The sequence below is a fragment of the Cyprinodon tularosa genome, unplaced genomic scaffold (assembly GCF_016077235.1).
Source record: "Cyprinodon tularosa strain WSP-4 unplaced genomic scaffold, ASM1607723v1 ctg389, whole genome shotgun sequence".
Classification (NCBI taxonomy): domain Eukaryota; kingdom Metazoa; phylum Chordata; class Actinopteri; order Cyprinodontiformes; family Cyprinodontidae; genus Cyprinodon; species Cyprinodon tularosa.
This window is the reverse complement of record NW_024039106.1, coordinates 358,032-380,216: the sequence shown is the minus strand read 5'-3', so window position 1 is coordinate 380,216 and position 22,185 is coordinate 358,032. Positions and strand designations below refer to the sequence as shown.

General features: G+C 36.5%; 1 protein-coding gene across 1 annotated transcript in view; it reads right to left on the bottom strand.

Moving 5' to 3' along the window:
* cdh7a (cadherin 7a) overlaps positions 1 to 22,185 on the bottom strand; it is a 219,914-nt gene that overhangs the window by 20,194 nt on the left and 177,535 nt on the right. Inside the window, exon 10 of the mRNA XM_038297491.1 lies at positions 5,019 to 5,136. Within this exon, the coding sequence (XP_038153419.1) occupies positions 5,019 to 5,136 (118 nt within the window). The remainder of the gene's footprint in view (positions 1 to 5,018; positions 5,137 to 22,185) is intronic.

Here is a 22,185-nt window from a genome sequence, read left to right as displayed (position 1 = left end):
AGTTTATTATATGACACCCTGTAGTTCCTTTCTCCGGTCTTGACCATGTTGGCTAATAAGTGGTTTGGTTTGATGGTAAAGATTTGTGTCAAATCTTAGTATGAGGGACAGAGTCAAGGGACAGAAGCAACCAAACACTTTTAATAACAGAAAAGTTTTTATGGTTCTAACCTCTTAAATCTGAAGAGATCTTCCAAAAGTCTGTGCTCAAAATAGCACCTGGAAAGCTAATTGAGGTTTTTGCAGCCACTAAAAACTATTTTAAACAATCTTGGTACCAGACGGAAGCTAAAACGTGTACGTACGAAGTGTACGTATTACAGCAGCTGCTATTGTTCCAAAAAAAATTAAGATGGAGCAACATGAGGATTTATCCCGTCTCCAGATTCTGCTTTCAGCACCCAGAAGGAAATATAATTAAAAAGGCTAAAAACCTTTGGAAACCCTTGATCCACTGTTAGGCATCAGCTGTGCAAATGTTAATGCATCTAGTGTAAATTACAGCAAATTTAAAGAGGTTTTGGTGAGACATATGGGGACTACTAATCTTTGGTACTATCCTCAGATTTCTTGTGTTTTTATTTAAAAAATGTAATAACATTGAATTAACACATCAAAAAATGGCTTGTTGAATATTATTTTTAAAATACTAAAATTTATTTTCCACATACTTTCAATAAACCAACAAGAAAGCGCTATTTTTCCTCCACCTGGAGCATATTCAGTGAATATGCAGTGAATGCAGGTATTTGAAGCCCATCAAATTTTTTTCTCTGACATTAAACTTTTCTCATCATGCCACCATTCAAAACTATTTATTTTGGATGTTGACTCCAGAAGGTCATCAGATGTCCTACAATAACATGGATGAGCCCCAATGCTATCTATAAGGTATGTTTGCTGGGACGCCATTCAGCTTCAAAGAAAAGTGTTCTAACTAGTGAAAAGAACGAAAATGCAAATATGTAGCTATAATGCAGATGTTGCAGTAGTCTGTTGTGAAGAGAGCTTAGCCAAAAGGCAAAGCTCTTGATTTGCTGGTTGGCCAATGTTTCTAATCTCACATCTGGTCATGAAATCTGAAAGAAATAACAAGTTCCATCATATAAGTAGTTGACATTGTGACACTTTTCCTGAAGGGTAGCAGGACACTCCCTTAGGGATTAAGAAGCCTGGTTATGTGGGAGAGGCATGGAGTAAAGACACCTCCACATCTAGAGGAATCAACTGAGTTAGCTCTGACATGTTTTTTGGATGCCTCCCTTAGAAGGTGGGATGGGAAGGGACTATATCTTTGGCCTGGGAGCACTTCAGGTTTCCCTCAGCAGAGCTGAAGACGGTATCTAGGGAAAGAACCTCTGGGAGTCTCTGCTGAGACTGTTTCCCCTGCTCTTCTTACGTAGCTTTCCAAAAGCTTCAAGAGCATATCTACAGAAATCTTCAATGAATAGCTGCATCTGTGAGGTAAGATAGCAATGTTTGATGAGCTCTAAGTTGTTTGACCACACAGGATAAAAACTGTGTGTTGACAAGTCAATTATTTCATGAAAACTTACTCATTTATGTTCTTATAGATTGCTTTGTATCGTACATTAGTGTAGACTCCTCTAACTGAACGGGACAACAACAAATTGAAACACTAAATTGCACATATCCTCTTTGTATGCTAAAGTATTTTGAGTTCATAACTTTGATAATACAGTGCTAAATCCATGCAAAATAACAAAGAAGGTTTATCCTTCCCATGTGAAAAATGATTAATATCTAGCAGTATGCAAGTTTAAAAATGACCATCGCCACTCCAAAACGAAGCCTAGATTTGTCGATAGCCCTCTGAGCCCTTTAGGGCTGGTTATACTCCAACAGCAGTGTGTTGCAGTGAGCTTGTCGCAGATATTTCTGATTTATAGCAAATATTGAATCGTGGTCTGCGCTATGTTATTCCATGCCACAAAGCAAGGACAGTGAACTAGCTGTGGGTCGAGATATGGCCGAGCAGGTGAAGAAGTGGAAAAACGGAATGGGCAAGTTTGTGTGACAACGGATGGACATGAGTGCGAAAAAGAGCGGGGCTCCAGGTGGAAAAAGGATCTCAGTGTTCTCACACACCTTGCTCTTCTAGCTTCTCCATCTTCAGAAGTCGTTTTCCACAACAGCGTTCATACAAATAAAACAAGCCGGTAAGGTACCAAACAGGAAATACGCATAGTGTAGAACGGATGTAGGTTTGACCAATCAGAGGCCTCCTGTCTGCGGCACTGTCTGCAGTCACCTACAATTTTGGAGAGGTGCACCAGAGTGTCTGTGGAAGGAGCGGGGGCATATATGTGTTCACTGCGACACACATGCAGACAACCTGGTTTCTGACTTTAGACTTTAGATTAAACTTTGAAAAAAGTACATATGATCTAAATTACAGAGTTAAAAAAAACAATTGATGGATTATTAGTTCCCACAGAAATTCATATGCCACAGAACATTTCTCCATCAGGCTCCCTGGTAATCTCCCCCTGCCATTTCTTCTCAATCTGCGTTCTGGTTATCTTGAACATACATGTTTGTACTTACGTGGATTACTTTGACACAGCGTGGCGCCTGCTGCACCTTCAGAGAGGTATGAAGACAGCCTCTAGTCATCTCCCACACAGGTGAATGAACTACTAAACACAGGGCATCGCCTCGGAGAGTCTATCAGCTCTAAACAGGTTTTTTTTTCTTCATCAAAGCACCAGGTATTTGTGAAAGCACATAATCATAGAGTCAAGTGCTACTCTCATGAGCCAATACATCGATGTAGAAATTAAAATGAAGTTTTCCACCCACTTTTATGTGTAGGTGGCATGAAGATTATGCCAATGTAAAGACAGCTTTGGTCGTGTGCAAAGGTTAAAGATACATTGTGATTAAGCAAAAGAATGTTGTTTCTAACCACATGGTGTCACAAATAGAAGGATGTCACATATAGTTTTGTTGATTTTGCTTTGAGTCTTGATAAACAGAAATGGGGCGTAGGTGGTGGATCTTTTATAGAGTTATAGTAAGACAAGCAGAGTGAATTACGTTGACAGGCTGAATAAAAAAAACAAGCAACAAACATCTGTAACATACCCTCATGTGACAAAAAAATCTGTAAATCCTGTGGTTTTCTTATACATTGCAACAAATGGATTTTAAATAAAGTATTAACAAAACTGTACGTTCCTATTCCATAAAAAAACTAAAAATTTTATTACATTATAAGTGAATTGTAATTTACTAAATGCATTTTCATTTTCTACACCTGTGAAGAATTAAATTAGGATATCTTTATTCGGTCTTAAAATGGTTAAAATCCCACACAGGTGTATCAAATCACGTCAGAACATTTTAAAGTTGGTTTACACTTTTTAGACCTCAGATGTCCAACTGTTTAAGTGAAAGTTAACAACATGGTGAGATTGAAGGAGCTATCTGAAATATTCACACAGAAAATGACAGCTTGTGTATCTGGTAAGGATTTGATGAGATTTTCATTTCTATGGTTGGAAAATAGTCTTTATGTGGAGACCCAAAACAATGCCAACCAGCTCAGCTTTTTCTGCATAACCACATCTACCCAAAGAGAAATTCACCTTCAGAAGTCTCCAAACACCCTCAGATGTCATCATGGGACTTGAGAGAACTTTAACTATTTTGGGAAGACTACAAGGACTGAACCTTTAATCTCCAGACAGAAACATAGGCAAGCTGAACTTAAAGGTTAAAAGTATAGTGGAGGATTTTTGCAAATTTTTGAAAAGACCCGCCCCCTCCACTGAGGGCGGATGCAAATGCACAACCCTGTACCTGCTCACGAGACGGAACGCCTATTAAACACATGGAAGAGCATGCACAAGCCCATTTCTCCTCGTGCACTCTCTGTTTAGAAGTTGATGCTTGCATTGCTCATGCAGGCTCACTTTCCAAAAGATTTGAAAATTTTCGACAATGTCAGACTCACCACCGGTAAGTGAAAGTGGAAACGGGCACGTAGGACGGGCTTAAGTAAACATATCAACAGCATGATTGACAATAAGAGAAACACTTATTTTGATGATCCACCTTGAAAAAGAACTTCATCCACTAAACCTTAAACTATCAGAGGCAATTCACACAAAGATCACGGCTTCTGGATTTCTATCTTATGTACAGATGACTCTAAAACTGAGAGAACCAAATACAGCTTTTTAAGAGAATAACCTCACAGATCTCAGAAGTAAAAGTGTTTTTGATATTTGTATTTATCAGGTTATCATTATATAATTCACCAAATTCTACTATGTTTCAGAGGGTGCTGAGAAAAATGTAAGCCTAATTGTAAAAAAGAAAAAAAAAGTTCAAGCAGAGCTAGACCTTGAAACATGACAATAACCCAAAATATATCAGTCACTCTATGAAGAACTGAGAGAGAATTGAGAAATAAAAGTTCTAGCCAAGGTCACAAGTCAGATCCAACTCTTATTGTGATGCTGTGAGGTAGCTTTTAATGAGCTACACATGTTAGAAACTTTGATTGAATGAGTGAAATGAGTAAATATAATCATTAATAAATTTTTATTCGTTTTATGGTTTCCCACTTCTATCTTGAACTCGTTTAAATTTATTGTGAATTTTCCAGCTGAATGAACTGACTGCTCTAATAATATAAAATATATACATATACCGCAGGACTTTTAATAAGATACAATAGTATTCTTCAAGTGACAGAAACAGGTAATTTACTGTACAGAATATGCAGTAAATTTTACACATATAAACATGTTAAATAATTTAAATACTGAAGATAACTGAAACTGTTTAATGTAACCTGAAGTGACAAAAAAAAAAAAAACAGCCTTAAATCATGATGCATGATTCTGTTCTCCATTTGGTGCTTTTAGAAGCAAAAACTCACAAACGTCTAGGCATGTTTGTGTCTTAGATATTCTATAAATTCACACTTTAAAGTAAATCACTATCTTTGAACATTATCAAAGAGTGGCACAAAAAGGCAGTTGTACCTTTGTTATCTCGCAGGGTGAAGTTCATGTTTCCAGCAACGGAGGCATCAAGGGCGAAATGAAAGCGATGCCCGCTCAGCGGTTCATCCTTATCCACTGCACTGATGGTCTGAATCACCTGAGGAAGAGAAGAACAGAAAGACATATGTTTAGAATCAGTTAACCGTCCTTTATCTGATCAGGCATTCAGATTAGCCAAAAAGCGAAGCTCTAGATTGTGTGCATAAATTTAAAGGATGCCAAAATTCTTGCTCACTGTATCACTAAGGACAGTAAGATCATTCAGCCTTTGTAGTCTTTAGCTTTACGAGAAATTTTATTTCAGCAGGGATAACCTAAATGAATAGAAAAAAATGTGTAGATTATTTTATGCATAGAGCTGGCAGATCAATCAAAACTAACTTCTTTTTCATTTACAATTAAAATAAAAATATTTGTCTCCTTTAGCATAACTGACAGTAATGTTTTTGTTCACAACCTAAGTACTACCAGAACAGTACAATAAAGTCCATAATTTGCACCTTTCTTACATAATAAGGTAGAGTTAAAAATCTTTAGAATTTGTGCTTCAAAAATGATTGCATAATTGCGATCCATGTTGATTTACATCTAAAGTGTATTTTGTGTTGATATAAGAATATCCAAAACCAGGTTTGCATAGATATAAGGAAAGGTTGAAATCAGACTTAAACATTGCGATTGAAGAAAACCTTTGGTCTGATTTATGTCAAAATAATACATTCAGTAAATGTTACTGTTAGGGATCTGACAGAAACAAAGACTGGATGAAAATGTCAAGAGTGAAAAAATTCCTTAGCCAAAAGTATTGCATCACATTTATATCAAAACCTTAGAGATTATTTTGTGTGTCCTCCACGTGCCTGTATGACCTGCCTAAAATGCCTGAGCAAGCTCCTGATGAGGTGGTGGATGGTCTTCTGAGGGATCCACTCCCAGACATGGACTAAAGCATCCGCCAACACCTGGACAGTCTGTGTTGCAATGTGACATTGGTGGATGGATTGAAACATTATGTCAAAGATCTGTTCAGTCGGTTTCAGGTCTTGAGAACTGGTGGGCCATAGCTTCAATGCCTTTATCATGAAGGAACTGCTGACACACTCAAGCCACATACGTTCTAGCATTTTAAATTAATTACATCTTGAAAAAATCTTGGAGACCAAGTCCAGTGGATATTTTTTGAATTTTTATGGAATTGAAAAATAGAACAGCACACATGTCAGTTTTAACGGCACAGACCTGCACAAATGAAGCACTAAAAAAGTAGATCACTTTTAATGGGTTTAATGGGATGATGGTGATCACTGGATGATCTAAAATACAATCTTCAATATCTCTTAAACAAAAGCAGCACAATCAAAAACTGCACTAGCATGGCACTGACCAATCAGTCTATTTGCAGTTATTTGACGTGGGTGGGGTGTCCACTTCCCACTACAACGGGTCTGAGGATCTCAAAAAAAGGTGCATGGGATATATACAGTACATGCAGTGTGTCTATATATGCACAAGGTGTTTACATTGGGGGCCCGGCAGACAACGGCATAGAGGAGGGCTGATGCCACCAGAGTCATAGAAGGTTATAAGCAGGGGCCTGCTCACTCCAAAGCATCTGAGCTTCCTCAGGAGGTGGAGGCAGCTCTGGCCCTTCTTATACAGGATGTCTGTGTTATGAATCCAGTCCAGTTTGTTTATTGACTTAAACATCCAGGTATTTGAAACTCTCAACGGTTTCTATGTCCTGCCCCTGGATGTTCACAGGAGAGTGAGGTGGGGGTCTTCTCCTGAAGTCGATCACCATCTCTTTGGTTTTACTGGTGTTAAGAGACAGGTGGTTCTTCTCAAACCAGTCTACCATTTTCATGATAACCAATCGATATTCCAGCTCATTCCCTTCGGAACACAACGTACAATGGTCAAGTCTTCGAACAACTTCTGGAGATGTCAGTTGTCTGTGTTGTATGTGAAGTCTGAGGTGTAAAAGGTGAAGAAGAACAGATACAGAACGGTGCCCTCTGGGGCCACGGTACTGCAGACTGCCACCTCTGACTGACCGCCGTGGAACCAGACGTACTGAGGGCGTTCCGTGAGAGAGTTGATGGCCCAGGCAGCGAGATGTCTGTCCACTCCAGCATACTCCAGGTTCCCCCTCAGCAGCTCTGGTCTGATGGTGTTAAAAACTTGTGCAACAGATAGATGATGGCACTATGCAAAAGCTTTGCTTCGCAAAAAAAAAAAAAAAAACTTGCCTAAAAACAATATCTCAATAATCCTGAGGAACTTTGTAAAAAATAATATAGACTACTTAGGGAAAAGTCTTTTTCTTTTTAGTTATGATCCACATTGTTGTTGGAGAATAACACAGCATAATGAAAAAAAAAAACTGTGTACAAGATGATGATGTCACAAGTACATTGTGTAAGAGTAATCGATCAAAGTTTGATTTCTTATGTCAAACAGAAAATTCTAAAGTAAAATATGTTTGTTACTATTTAGGCTAAAAAATACTATTTTTACAATGTTGGACAAGGATAACTCTGGTTGTAATACAGGCTAGGCTTGTCCCGATCCGATATGTGGATCGGATCGGGACGCCGATATTGGCAAAAAAATGCATATCGGCAAAGCATGTAAAATGCCGATCCAGACTGCCGATCCAGTTTTTAAAAAAAAAAATCCGGTCCGTATTTTCCAGTTTCGCCGATTGAAACGATCCATTCCACTATTTTGCTCCAGTGTTCCCCTGTTTTGCATTTTTATTAAAAGTTACAGTAATACTTGCACCTTTAACTGTTTACGGTTTTACTGTTCACTGTGCAATTTCAGATTGCTATTCATAATTTTGTCCAGTTTGTGTTTATCTCTTAATAAACAGGTAAGTTTGTTGTTACCAAGCATTTTGTTTTATTCATTTCACCTAATTTAGCTGGCTAGATGTTATCAAGAGTACTAAAACCCTTTTCAAAATGAGTCTTACAACTAAGGCTAAATACTTTAACTTAAACTTAAATACATGCTTGGATAGGCTGGTATCGGCCAGTATCGATATCGGATCGGAAGTCCAAAAACAATATCGGTATCGGATCGGAAGTGCAAAAACCTGGATCGGGACATATCTAATACAGGCCATAAAAACCTAACAAAGATGTCATAACTTCACCAGTTTTCAAGCTGATTTAAAATAAATCTCTAAAGTTTTGGAGTGGCCTTCTCTATCTGTCAATCCGAATACAATTGAGATCTACAGAATTATTACAAATGGTGTGTTCATGCTTAAAAAAATCCATTATGGCTAAAATAAATTGTTCTTCAACGAGTTTCTCAAAATTCATAAACAATTATGTAAGAAGATGAAATGCTCGATGGTAGCTTTTGGTAGGGCAGCACAAACAGTTATCAGAGATTTAGAACAGTTAATTTTTTTCATAGAGGTAAGTTGTGTCGTTTAAAGCTTTTCCACTATTATAATAAACTGTCATTTAAAAAGCACTTTTATTATTTTCTTGGATTATCTTGTAAAAATTTTATTTTAATGATCTGAAATGTTTATATGTGACAAAAAAATAAATAATAAAAACCCCAAAAGTTTTAAGGGAGTAGATAGTTTTTCAAAGCACTTTATATCTAATGTTCTTCATCAAGACAAATTTAGACACATTGAGGCACAAATCGTGTTTGAGGGGCCAAGCAACAAAGTGAGTGGATTAGAGAAAAACAACTTGATTCTTATCGATAGATAAGATTTATTTTATAACTATTGGCAGTGGCCCTCTGTCATTTGTTTCTTTCAGTTCAGTAAGTGCTTATTTGGCAGGAGTTTAGCAACCTTTTAGGAGTAAAATGTTTTCTTTTAGGAAGGAATTTTATTTCCAAAGCAATCATTATTATTTAGATATTATGTCTCTATACAAACTAACTTCTCCTACAACAAATGCTTACAATTAGCATGAATTCATTGTAAAATAAAAATTTAATTTAAATTAATGACCTACCATCCTTATTATCCTATGCAGTTGTGATAGGAAAGGTTGGCTGTAGAGACAATGTTTTCACCAGTAGGATATAAAATAGTTTATTCCTGCTGTAAATTTGGTTCTTTTATCATCGTATTCCATAAAGAGTGACTTATGTTTGATGGAGCTGCAAGTGACAATAAGAAACAGTAGAGATGCCTGTTAAAAGTAAGCACTTTGAGGAAATGGAAATTGTGTGCTAAGTGTCACGTTAATGAAGTGTTGTTAAAACTTGGAATATTAGGGAAATGTTTTGTGTGCCAAGTGAGCACTACACAGCGCTGAGTTAGATTCACATCTCAAAACATGATTCATTACATAGACAATCAATGGCTTTTCCAACATCTGATGCAAGCAGATGTAGCTTAAATTTCCTTCCTGGATTAAAAAGGTACTTCTGTATCATTTGTTTTCTTTAAATGTACAAGACCTGGATCTAAATCAATCTTAATCTTTACAAATTCGCAACTGCATTTTTCCACTATACATTACCATTTTATCTAGTGTTTCTTCCATTCCTTACTCCCCAAAACACATTAATACCAATAAACAAACCATTTCATACCTCTCTTCAAACTACCATGTATCATTACATTTTCAATCAAGTTTGAAAAAGTAGTAAAATAAATTAATTTCATGTCATGTCAGTCATCTGAGGGTATTCATTCTAAATTATTTTATTTCCAATCCTTGTTTGGGCCCATGGTTTTTAAGTAAATCACAGATTAGGCACCTCTGATTAAACAAATGAAAACCAAAAAGCACCCTTCTCATAGTAAAAAAACTACTTTACCTGAACTATTAAGCCATTATTGAACTATTAAGGAAATACAAAAAGGTGTGTTAAACATATGAACATAACATGAGACCCCCTAGTAGACACAACCAGTTGTAAAATGAAATGAACTAAAAAGAACTTTCATAAAAAATAAAATATCTTGAAGCATGTTTTTTGTTTATGTTGTCTACTTTTGTAAATTTGTGCTAGCAAGTGTCTTTCTATGGTAAAGAGGTTCAAATGGTCTCAAAGATAATTTAGCAGCACAAACCTAGTTGATGCATTTGTGTAAAATCCAAATTCCTAAAAATTCCTGAGTTACAGTGCTGTAAAAAGTACATGTATTAGTACTATTTGTTCTGTTTTTGCAACTGTTATGCATCTGAACACATTCTAAGTGACCATCAAAATAAATGGAAAAAGCATTTTTTAAATCATGATTTATCAAAAAAAAAAAATCACTCATATTTATACATTGTTTGTCAACATGATGTAGCGTAAATTTTACACAGGTGTTCCAAAATTAGCCAAAACCAAATTAGAACAACCTTTATGACAATTCTTAATTTTGGCTGCAACATTCAAATGGAGGAACAAGAATTGGCCTATGACATAAAATTATTCTTTGTATCAACACTTACAAAAGTCTCCAGGGACAATTTGGGCCACTTTGAGATGAAATTGGACCTCATGGAGCATTATTTAAATGCCGCGGGTGATGACTACTCTTAGCAGGATAATGCAGCATGTCAAAAAGCTAAGGTCACACTGAATTGTTTATTTAAATCGATGGTTCATTGTACTGAAATGGCCTCTACAATCACCTGATCTTAAAGCACCAGATACCAAATCTGCAGCAAACTTTGTGACTATTTGAATCCATGCCACAAAGAATTACAGCCCTTCTACCAGTCAGCTTTATAAAGTGGTAAATGAGTCAACCAAAATGGGAGTCTTCCAGAATCAGCCGGTCAGAATTTTCCCATGCTTGAAATTAGGCAAGCAATCCACAACTGTTGTCTTTACTCAAATTATAAATTGAGAGGTGACTCAATTTCTAAACATCAATAATCAAAAATAATTAATTAAGCCCTTTTTTTAATGAAATTCATAAATAGAATTGTGGAGCAAAAGACTCAGTCTGTGTTTTCAAGAGATATTCTCACAAGGAAAGTTGCTAAACATTTCTCTCCTATTGTGAGATCCAGAATAGTAAAAGATCGAATGGCCTTGAGCACCAAATGAAAAATAAATACAATGTCAGGTCAGTCCGCAGCATGTCGTGACACTAATGCTGTCCAAAATAAATGTGTATGCTGTGCAGCCAGGCATGTTTATTTCATAATTTGGGATGAAAATGACTCACTATAAGAACTGCTCTTGCTCGAGGCATTACAAGACAAGAATTCATATCTGTGAGTGAAGCAAGTAGACACTGTTTGTTTTGGCCCTTTGTGTTCCGCCTCTGAACCACGGACTAAGACCCCTTTATTATGCAACAGTGTTGACAACGATAAAGATTGGAGGAAGTGTTACTAAATAATCCAATTTATCCACACCCGACAGCAAGTGCTGTAATGATTATTTTATTCATACAAACTTTTTAGAAACCTAGTTATCTCTTTAAAAAGAAAAGCTACTTTGAGCTAGCTGCAGAATAAGAGGGAAGAAAAATCTAAATCTGTACATTTTGAACATGAGAAGAACATCACAAACCAAGATGCCATATGGACGACAAGTGATAGCCACTGGGAAGGCCATCAAAGTTGGACTTTCAGTGGCTGTGTCCACATAAATTTAGATCAATCCTCCTGAGTCTTTTGTTGAAGATCTAGGGACTCAACCCTGTGACAGCTAACACCCATGGATATGATCCAAGAGATTCTTACAAGCAATTCACACATGATTATCACATCTCCAAGCACCAAACAGTTTTTTTTTTGTCAACATGAAGACAGAAATAAGCAAAAGAAGGGGCGAGGAAGACAAAAAAAAAAAAGGAAAAAGAAAGTCAATGATCCATCAGGGCAGAGGCATGGATTATCAGTTGTCAGCTGTGATTAAATGCTGCTGGTTACAAGCTGTCAGGTATTAAATATTCGTGTAGGTGGCAGAAAAACAACATCAGGCCAATTATTAAAACTGGCAATGGGGTTGAAAGTTAACATAGATAAAAATAAAATGCCTTGCAAAAGTATTTGTACCCCTTATATCCGTCTAGAAACATGTGTTTTATGAGGATTTCTTGCTGAACATAAATTAGTGCATAGCTTTGAAATATAAGGATAAATGGTTTTCATTTTCTCTTTTATTAACAAATACCATTGCGAAAAGTGATGTGCATTTGTATTCAGCTCCCCTGACTCAATATTTCCTATTAAACCTTATGCAATAATTACAGCAGTAGTTGGACGCTTAATATTTACATACATATTAAGTCTTGGCACAGTACTTAGACTGGGCCATGCTACCAAATGAATATGATTTGATCTGATGGGCCTGTTTATTTATTCTTCTTATGGAAGATGAAAATCTAATCTAATCTAATCTAATCTAATCTGTTTTCATCCAGAATAGCTCTGTATATACTCCATCCATTTACACTTGCTCTGTCCAACTTTCCTGCACTAGCTAAATAAAAGCAGCCCATAGTATGGTACTGCCATCACAATGTGATACATTGGTTGTTGCATTTTATTCAACTGCACACTATGTAATAAAAAAATAAATAAAATAAATGTTTTTTGCTCATTCATATCTTATATCCGGATGCTTGCAAATAATTATTTTCCAGGTTAATAAGAGGGCTAAACAAAAATGCACTGCACACTTTTCAGGTTTTTAGTCTCTAAAATTAGTTAAAATGCTAAAACTAAAATGCTTGAAAGCTGTATGGGTATGAAAACTTGAGCAAGACAATGTCATTGGCTGTTTATCAGAAAGGTATAGTAATTGGAAAGTATATCCGTCTTTATTTACAGCTTACTTTAGCAGAGATGGGGGAATTTATGCAGAGTGGAGATGAGAAAAAGGTTATCATCTCAGCTCAGGAGCATTTGGAATACTTGTATAAACAGACAGAAGTGATGTTTGTGTCGGTGTCAGATCAGCGACGGGCAGACACAGCAAGCGATCCAGCACCAAAACGTGCAACGTTTGCGAGCTCAGCTGCGTATCACTAAAGCTGCTATTGATCCTGGAAGCAAAATAACTCATGTCTCTCACTCTGTTATGGAAATTCCAGATCTGATAGAAAGCTGTTTTGTGGCTCTTAACGCCGACAATGAATTCTATACACCATTTGAAACCTTTGATGTCCTTTGAATATCGCAGGTGGATTCGGAGCTTATCTGAGGGAAGGTTTCCATTTCTCAAGGCAGAGGGAAAAAGGACTGTAAATCATCCCTAAATCAAACACTTTGTAATGTATAATGCCTTTCATTAGTGTGGCTCTTGATGGAAGGCGTTCCTGCGAAACCTTTGGTGGGGAATCCTCTAATGGGTTGAGTGGGAGATAGGTAGAGAGAGGCAGTTTTTTAGACATAAATTCTCGCTGAGAGACATTAACGGCAGCAGGCGACTGGTGTCTGTCGCAAGGCTCGATCGAGAAGGCCCATGAATTACAGAGTTAAAGGTTTCTTGAGTTTATGCTTGGCTGCATGTCAGCTTTAAAAAAAAAAGGAGAAATTAAAGAGAAAATTAGGCAATCACATCTCTTTGGGATTAAGAGAATTTGTTAGAACAGGCACATCCACTCAATGACCCCATTATTAGACACACCTTGTTAGGACTGGGTTGGACAACTTTCAAATAAATATTTAAAACTGACTTACTTCTTAAAGGAATCCACTTTGCAGAGTGGCAGACTTGCCTCAGAAATGCTTTAAACATTGTTTGGTTTCACATTCATGTTAATCTTCCAGTAGATCTAATCCTTAGCTTTTACTAAGGGGCACAAAGCTTGTCAAGAATACATCTGTGACATCATCATACTACCACTACCTACAGTGCCTGAACTATTTAACGTAGGAAGGATTGGATATATTACTTAATTTGGGTTATTTTTCAATATTTTAAGTTAACATGGAATCTATGTTGTTATGCATTATCAATTGCATTAAAAAAATTATTTAACTTTAAATAACGGAAGTAGAATCTAACAAATGAAATCTATCCGAGGGAATGTTAGGTCAAAGCACAGTTTCAATCATTTGTTGATGAAATAAATATTTGACAAATTTTCTATTTTATGATGCTGGGAACTCTCAGACCAGAGACAGCATAATCTGTAAACTACTAACACTAATGCTGTCCATAAGGCAAAAGACCATCCTAATTATGTAAATTACTTCGGAGTCCGTCTTATATCCATGATAAAATTCTTAGTATTGAGCCTATAAAAGCCGAAGAGGAAGGAGGAACAGAAGGTAGGATCTACAATTTGCATAAACCAATCATACCTTAGTTTAAGCTCATCAAGTAATGACCAGATATTTTCCATCAGATATTTATGGGAGGGTAAAGAATGAATGTCATCAATAACTGCAAGTCCAACAGATCCGAAAGAAACACAGGATGTCCATATCACAACACTATCACCCTGGTGTTGCAAGGGGAGCATAGTGTATTTTTTCCTGAAGTGCTGTGTTAGTTTTAAGCCAAATGCAATAGGAAGCACACCTTATAAGAATAGCTCATCAGCTTACGTTGTCTTTTCTACAGGTTAGGCAGTAGGCCTGGGTGTGACTGGTAAAACAACCTTAAATGTAGATAAAAGCTGATAATTTGTGATTTAAGAAGGGGTCAAGAGCTCTTTCACAAAAAGGTTCATTTGATAATTTTTTTTGATGATCTTTAATGTTTAGGTGTGACAAGAAGAAAAAAAGGAAAAAAAAAAATCTTTAGGGGAATGCAGATACTTTTGTTTACTGTAGAATATTTCCCTTTTAATACTCATATTTTGTTAAAGCTTTTTACCAATCATTAAGAATGCATTTATCTTTATTTTAAAGTGACATTTTAAGTCTGGACTTTTTAAGACTCCCCTTTCTGGATCGCAGTTATTTGTATTCCTTATGCATTCTGCTATCTGTGTGATGAAGCCGAGCCTTCACGGGTGAAATCCTTCCCGTTCTCTCAGTGTTAACTCACAGTAATTCTACAAAGAGCATCCTGCCTGGTAAAACGTCTCTTTTTTTCTTACCAGCATGCAGTTTAAACAATGGAGCTTTAACTCCCAACCACCCATCTACCCACCCAGTTCACTTACACATGCCCCACACTGTTTAAGTGAACTGCAATAACTAACAATCCCTGTATTTCTGACACAAAGCATCTGTGTTCCTCTGAGTCTGGCCTGTTTAATGATGGAAGTAATGTTGGCTAATGTAGCATGGCCGGAGTGACAAATTGCAATTTGAGTGATAACAAGCTCTTATCGCACATTATATTTTTCCTTTTTCACACTTGCAAAACAAACACTGCTTTTTGGTTTCCCTTCTCTCTCCTCCTCTAAAGTCTGGAGTCCTGTTATGAGCGTCAGACTGTTTGTTAAAGTGTAATTATCCGATTCTAAGCGGGATGTGACTCTCTCTGCCGGCTAAGAGCCTTTTCCTTTAAGCCACCTTAAAACCCTGTTCGCAGATGAGTCACACAATAAGATCAAGCCAGCCACTTCAAAGTTGAACTAAGAGTATAAATAAGCATCGCATGAAATAGGTGGCACCCGTTGCCATGGCAATGTGACAGCTGTCACCAGGGGTTGTGTTGACGAAGGAGGAGGTGGGCATGCCGTTTTCTTACCATCTCACTCACTCCCTGCGCCACCTCCCACGACATCAACGCCCCAAACATCACCCACATGTGATGCCCCTAACTCCACTCACCCACTCATCATCAGAGCCTACTCACACTTTGCACCCTGATTCACAAAACACACAAAACAACATATTTCTTGGGAGTCAATACCATCAGTTCAGTAAGTCACCTCTGTCGATATCTTCATTTATTTTCCCCTCAGTGTGCTTCACTCATTTCATCCCGACTCGGAGTCATTTGTTCAGACTGAGCTTGTTACAAGTGCACATCTGTTGACACGATCCTGACAAGCTGAAGCTATCGAGGATAAGTCACCTTCTGGTGGGATGTGATATTAAATTTTCCTCTGTCTTTTTATAGAACAGACGTCATGCTGCTACTTGATAATGTTTTCTTTGCCCCTTGTGTAGTTGTCTATCTGTTTCCATCCTCGACTATAATGGCACACATATAACATAATGAAATAAAAATCTGAACAGTGACCAGAGGTGTTAAGATGTTTTGTGTTATGACATCCAAGGCTTTGCTGAAATAGAAGAGTAAAGCTATAACCAAATGGCGAAGGTGGGTGAAGGTCTCTGAGATCAGTGTTTGAAATCTGAAACTAACGGGAGCAGATTATCTAAACCCAATCCCCCCAAATTAAGAGAAAGTAAATCCATTAGCTTTTCTTCGTGCCTAAATTATAAAACTATTACATAAAAAAATGTTAACATCATTTAACTGTTTTTATTTTTAATCACTCACTTCAGAAGGAAAACTTGTATGTAGCCTGTTGATATTCAGCATTCAAAGTGAATCACTTCAAGCCTCTTTTCTTTTAATTGTGATGACCTTTAGATAAAAATAAATAGTGTTTAGAATTTTAGACAAGATCCATAAATCAGAATGCCAGACTTATTGTAATTATTTTCATTTCAATGAACTTATGGCTCCTTTTAAATGAAATACAGCATCAATACAGAGTGACATGAAGGTGATCAGCCTGTAGTTATGCTGAGGTGTAATGCAAAGCCGAGCTGATTTGTTAGCAGCCCCTGGGTCATTTGCTTTGTTGGGTTTGGTAAGTTTCCTCTTCCTTTAGTCATTAGCTCATAAATTAACTGTTTTAAATTAACGGTGGTGATTTTGCTGGTAAATTAAGCACAATGACACCATGGTAACAGAACCAAGTTTTACACCCTTGTAAAGGTAGGCAGTTGCTAATTCAATAACCCCCCCAATGTTAGGTTACAAAGATAAGACTATAATTCTCAAAAATATGTTGATGATTGTTTGGCATTTTAAATGAGGAATCTCTCTAAAGAAAATCAGAATTTTCCCTGCATATTAAGTACAAACATGGTTTGTCAGAAACTATTTTAACATATTCTATAAACCTCTACTACAGTATAAACGAATAGCACAATTTTTTATTTATATCAATGTAATAAAACTCTTAGTGTAATTGTTGAGAGGCTTTTTTAAGATTTCTATTGCAACTTAAATGTTTTTTTTTCATTTATTGCAATTGCTTAATAGAAATATTAATACTCTTGATTAAAATGGTGATTGAAATTATCTTTTTGCCTGACTATGAAAGGGTTATTTTATTTTTTAAATTAAATAAATAAAACAGCTATAACGATGTTAATAACAGTGTTAGTTTTTAATTGAAACAGTAATCTAACTAATTATTTGTTATATATTGGTAATATATCGTTACTTGCACTCTAACTCAGTGTGTTAGTACAACTAGATCAATCAAAGACGAGAAGGGAGCTGAGACAAAGGCGTACGAGATGTCGATTGACTGAGAACCTGAACTGTGGGCGGGCGTTCAACATGCCATGACAACAGACTGAGAAGAGGGAAGATGTTGCTTAGCCACTCGTTCAAAGTCAGTATTCCTAAAGAAAAGCACTAGCTGAAGTCAAAGGATAAAGGGTCCCGTGATTTGCCCATTATGTGAGGAAAACAATTACTTTATATATGCCTTTTAACAGCATCTGTAATTTAAAAATGCTGCATTCATTATCTCAACACTGACTGAAAGCTGACTGCCTTTATGCATGATTTACGTTTATTTAATTTTACACAAAAATACTGGGGATTATACAGTCCTCTTGGGATTTTTTCCCCCTGAAAATTAATTGGAATTGTTTCGCTATGGTGAATTAAATGCTGTTACTGTGCAAACTTAAATTCTAAAATATCAAATTTTATATGCAGGGCCTGAGCAGCGGCTACTGTACTCACATGGATCTACATGCACACATTTTGGGCAAGGCTTGTAAACAAGAGACTGATGAACAACACACAGAGATGGCGTGTGATGTCAATCCATATTTAATCTATAAAGATAACTTGTGTTCTTTACATTAGAGTTTTTTTTTTTAGGTAATGAACTTTATGTGACTTAAAGTTCCTTTTATTGCAAAACGGTACAAACACTGACCTCAAATCAAACGTCAGAATGAACTTAGCAAAAAGCTTTTTTCTTTATGACTTCCATTTGTTATTATTTTTAAAGTAGCTGTTTCTTTTAAATTGTAGAAAACTAGTAGTCCATTAGCTTAACCCTTGAATAAGATTTTTTTCCCCAACTACTCGCATTTTAAACTGCCTATTTTAGCACAGATTTCCAACTCTTGTATTTATGGAAATTCAAGAATAGGGAGGGGTGAAAACACTATTTACTAGACATGGAAAAGTCTCATAAGACAATTTATAGAGATGATTTTGATAAATTTTGATATCATTTCTTTAGATTAAAAACAGTTTTATATAAACCGCAAACTTCTGTTTATTATAAAAAGCATTCCGACAACTTTGTCTTCAAAAGTATTATTTTTTTAAATATATCCAAAGAACTTCTAGAGTGGTGCAGAATATCAGTAATAATTTAATGGAAAAATAAATAAAAACAGTTGCTTCATAAGTATTGAAAGATCCAAAATATATAAATCTTTACATCTGGTTTACATGAGAGGAATTATGAAGTCACACGAGACAGAGCACAGGCGTTGCCAAGTCAGACAAACTCCGTAATCGCACTGAGAAATGGCTTTCTCTCTACATTTCTCAGACTCAAGGAGACCTAAAATCAAGCAAAATAAGGGTGAACATCAGTCAAGATTTTTAATTTTGAGGAGCAAAATAATTAAGCAATTTGGCTCGGAAGACACATGAAGTCAGCAGCTTTTCTGTTGGAGAGCTGAGTTAAATGTTTGCTGGCATTGGCAGACCTGGCAACCTCTGAGAAACAATGGCCAATTCTCAATTCACAAGAACACAAGTATGGACTCATGTTATCATGTTCCATCTATTCGTATTCATAAAATGAAGAACATTTCAGACCTTAATTGTCTGGAATCAAAAAACTACCACAAACCTATTAAAACAAATATAATAAATTATAGTGCTGCTATTTGTTGTTAGATTAAAATATCAATGTTACATTCCAAAATGATCTGTTTTGGAAGCTCATATTTCTGAAGTAGGACGGTTGGGTTGCTAGCAAATTTAAGACAGATGTTAGAAGGTGGCCAACCATGACACTTAATGTAAAACATAAAAAAGCAAACAAAAAAAGCACAAAGTCTTTACGATAGTCAAATAGAACTGGAAACAGGTAAAACAAAACAAAAAACCTAAACAATTCAACAGTTTATTTAAAAAAAGAGCATAGTGATGAAGAGGAAAAGTGTAACCCATATATAGAACCTTACTTCTTAACGCACGCATTTCTGGTTCCAATCTCAACCTGGGAATGTTTACTGTCTTCCCCCTCTATCCTTTCCCTGTCAAATAAAGGCCCCTAATACCACAAAAATAAAATAAAACAGCACGATTTGGTTTTTATTTGCAAATATGAAGCTGTTTAGTTTTGTAGTCTACATTTAGGTAAAATAAAATCTTGTACTTTTTGTGTAATCTGGAAAAAAGAAAGCACAAATCATATGCCTGCATATATCAAATATCAGTTGTTTTTTTTTACTCAACTCCCTTTTGGAAGCTGTAGAGCAGACAGGGGACAGCCGATTCCCAGGTCCACTCATGTGTGTAATGATTACAATGGAGTGATTGTACAATGTGAATCTATCCCTCCTCCCCATTGTCCCGCCAGTCCACAGTGCCCTGCCCCCTTCCACCCCCATCATGATATCAATTTATATTATGGCAGAAGACAGACGCACCAATGAACTGTAACAAGTGGCATCTCTGGAGAGAGCCAGTGCCACGAGACTGCCTTAATTAGGCCTGAAAAATGGCAGGTTATTTCATTGCAGCACTGCCTGTTAATCTGAGCTACAGAGCCACAGAGTCAACTCTGGCCCCAACTAGCAAATGTTATTATTTCATCTTTGCTGTGGCTCTGAATAACCCAATGGGCGTGACAGCCCGTGGGCAGAATGAATTATTTATTTGTTTATTATTTAACAAAGTTTTATAGGTTGGCGACCACATTTAGTACAGCCAACTTGTCCATAGCCGTGTCCACACATACAGTACACAACAGGAGCATTTTCATTAATTAGGAATCACAGAGGTGGTGAAGCGCATATCAGACAGGTAATGAGTCCACCCAGCCTGTTTGGTAACAGGCAGCAGACACCTCGTTGTAATTCAAACTGTGTTTTCACATTCAAATGTCAACCCTTCTCCTTCTATTTGCTCTGTATCTGTTTTTGGGTGTAAATTTCATCATGAAATCTCCATCTTCCCTGCTCTCATTATGCAGTCAGAAGGTGGGATCCCACTGGTGCACTGCTGTGGTGCCCAACAGAAGGCTGTATTTGAATGAGATTGATTCAAAATTGGAATAAGAGTGAAAGGAAACAAAAAAAATTACTTTTAGCTGCTGACTGGTATCAATAATAGGACAAAACTGGTATAAGAGCTAGCTTTACAGCTTAAATCAATTTCACTTAAGACCCATGTACAGCAACACTCACCACCATTATTAGTACCCTGGTGAAGGTCTGTGAAAATCTGTTTAAAAACGTAAAGCATGACCTAAATTAATTTTTCCCCCCACTATATTAAAGTGGAGGATTATTGCGAATTCTTTAAAAGACCTGCCCCCCCAATAAAAAAAAAAAGCACATGCACAACCCTGTATCCGTTACCTATTAAACGCTTGCGAGAGCGTGCACGAGCCCATTAAAAGTTGCTGTTTGCACCGCTCATACAAGCTTACTTTCCAAAAGAAGAGTTGCAATTTTGCCACTATGTCAGACTCAGCACCTGTAAGTGAAAATGGGGACAGGTATGTAGGATGGCCTTAAGTAAACATACCACCAGAATGATTGACAAAAAGTCAACAGCATATTATATAGTAAATCATGTTAGTCAGAAGGCCCACTTATTTTGATGATCCACCCAAAAAAAACATCCCCCACTATACCTTTAATTCAGTGGAACCTTTTTAAGAGAAGCAAAGCCCTCAGCATCACACATCCTCTATCTTACCTTATTATGGGCATACGCATTTTGTTAAATACCAAGCCCAGCTTTAAGAGTCTGTAGGAACAAAGATACATTTAGTATCATCTTAACAATTACACTTTGTGAACTGTAAGGAAAAATATACAGTTTTACATTTCCTATGGTCATAAACTGAACTTTCTTTTCGAAACAAACAGTTGACATATTGAAAGCAATAGTAGTCTATTCAAAGTCACTTTTCTGTACCTCCCTTACAATCGTTGAACCTTTGCATGGTGGCAAGATAAACTTCTCATGCAGCCGAGGGGGTCAATGCTAATAAAACATTTGTCTTTCACATCATATTTATAACCGAGGAAAATTTAAGTCATAGATCACTCTGAAGTGTTTTAAACATATTTCATATAGAGTGTAAACAAAAAAAACTCTTCAGCTTCTATCTCATCCAAACTTACATTTGCATAATAAATGCAAATGCCAGTGGCTATTATCTACTCAAATCCCCTTTTGTCTTCAAAACCACCCTCACTCTTTGTGACGTTAAGTCAACAATGTCTTGCAAACATATCCAACAGATTTTTGACCACATTAACTTGAGAACATCATATGATTACAGAAGATTTCTTCAATTATTTATTTATGATGCATATCAACCACACCACAATGGCGCAGTATTAGATTGAGGTTTTGTGACTGTGCAAGCCACTAAAGAACACTGAACATATTGGTGTTTTATCCTGCTGTAAGTATTTATCAGATAATAGGTACACAATTGTCATAAACTTGGAAAAAATGTCTCCCATCATCAGCCTGAACCATTGATAAAAAGCAAGACATGTTGATGGTTGTATGTAGGTTATGACAAATTTGAGAAATATGAATGTTGCCAAAATCTAGACACATAAGATCTGGTGGTATTTTTTTCAATTCTGTTATTTATGATCTTAACTTTGGTAGGCCAGTGTAAAATCATAGCCTTTATTGCCATGATCAAAGGAGTGTTACGTGGTCCAGCTGTAACCAGTCTACTTAAAGGTTTGACGAGTTATGCATTCAAAGATGGTATTCTACTTGATTTGCTTTTTTGCTGTTTGGGCAAGGCAAGATG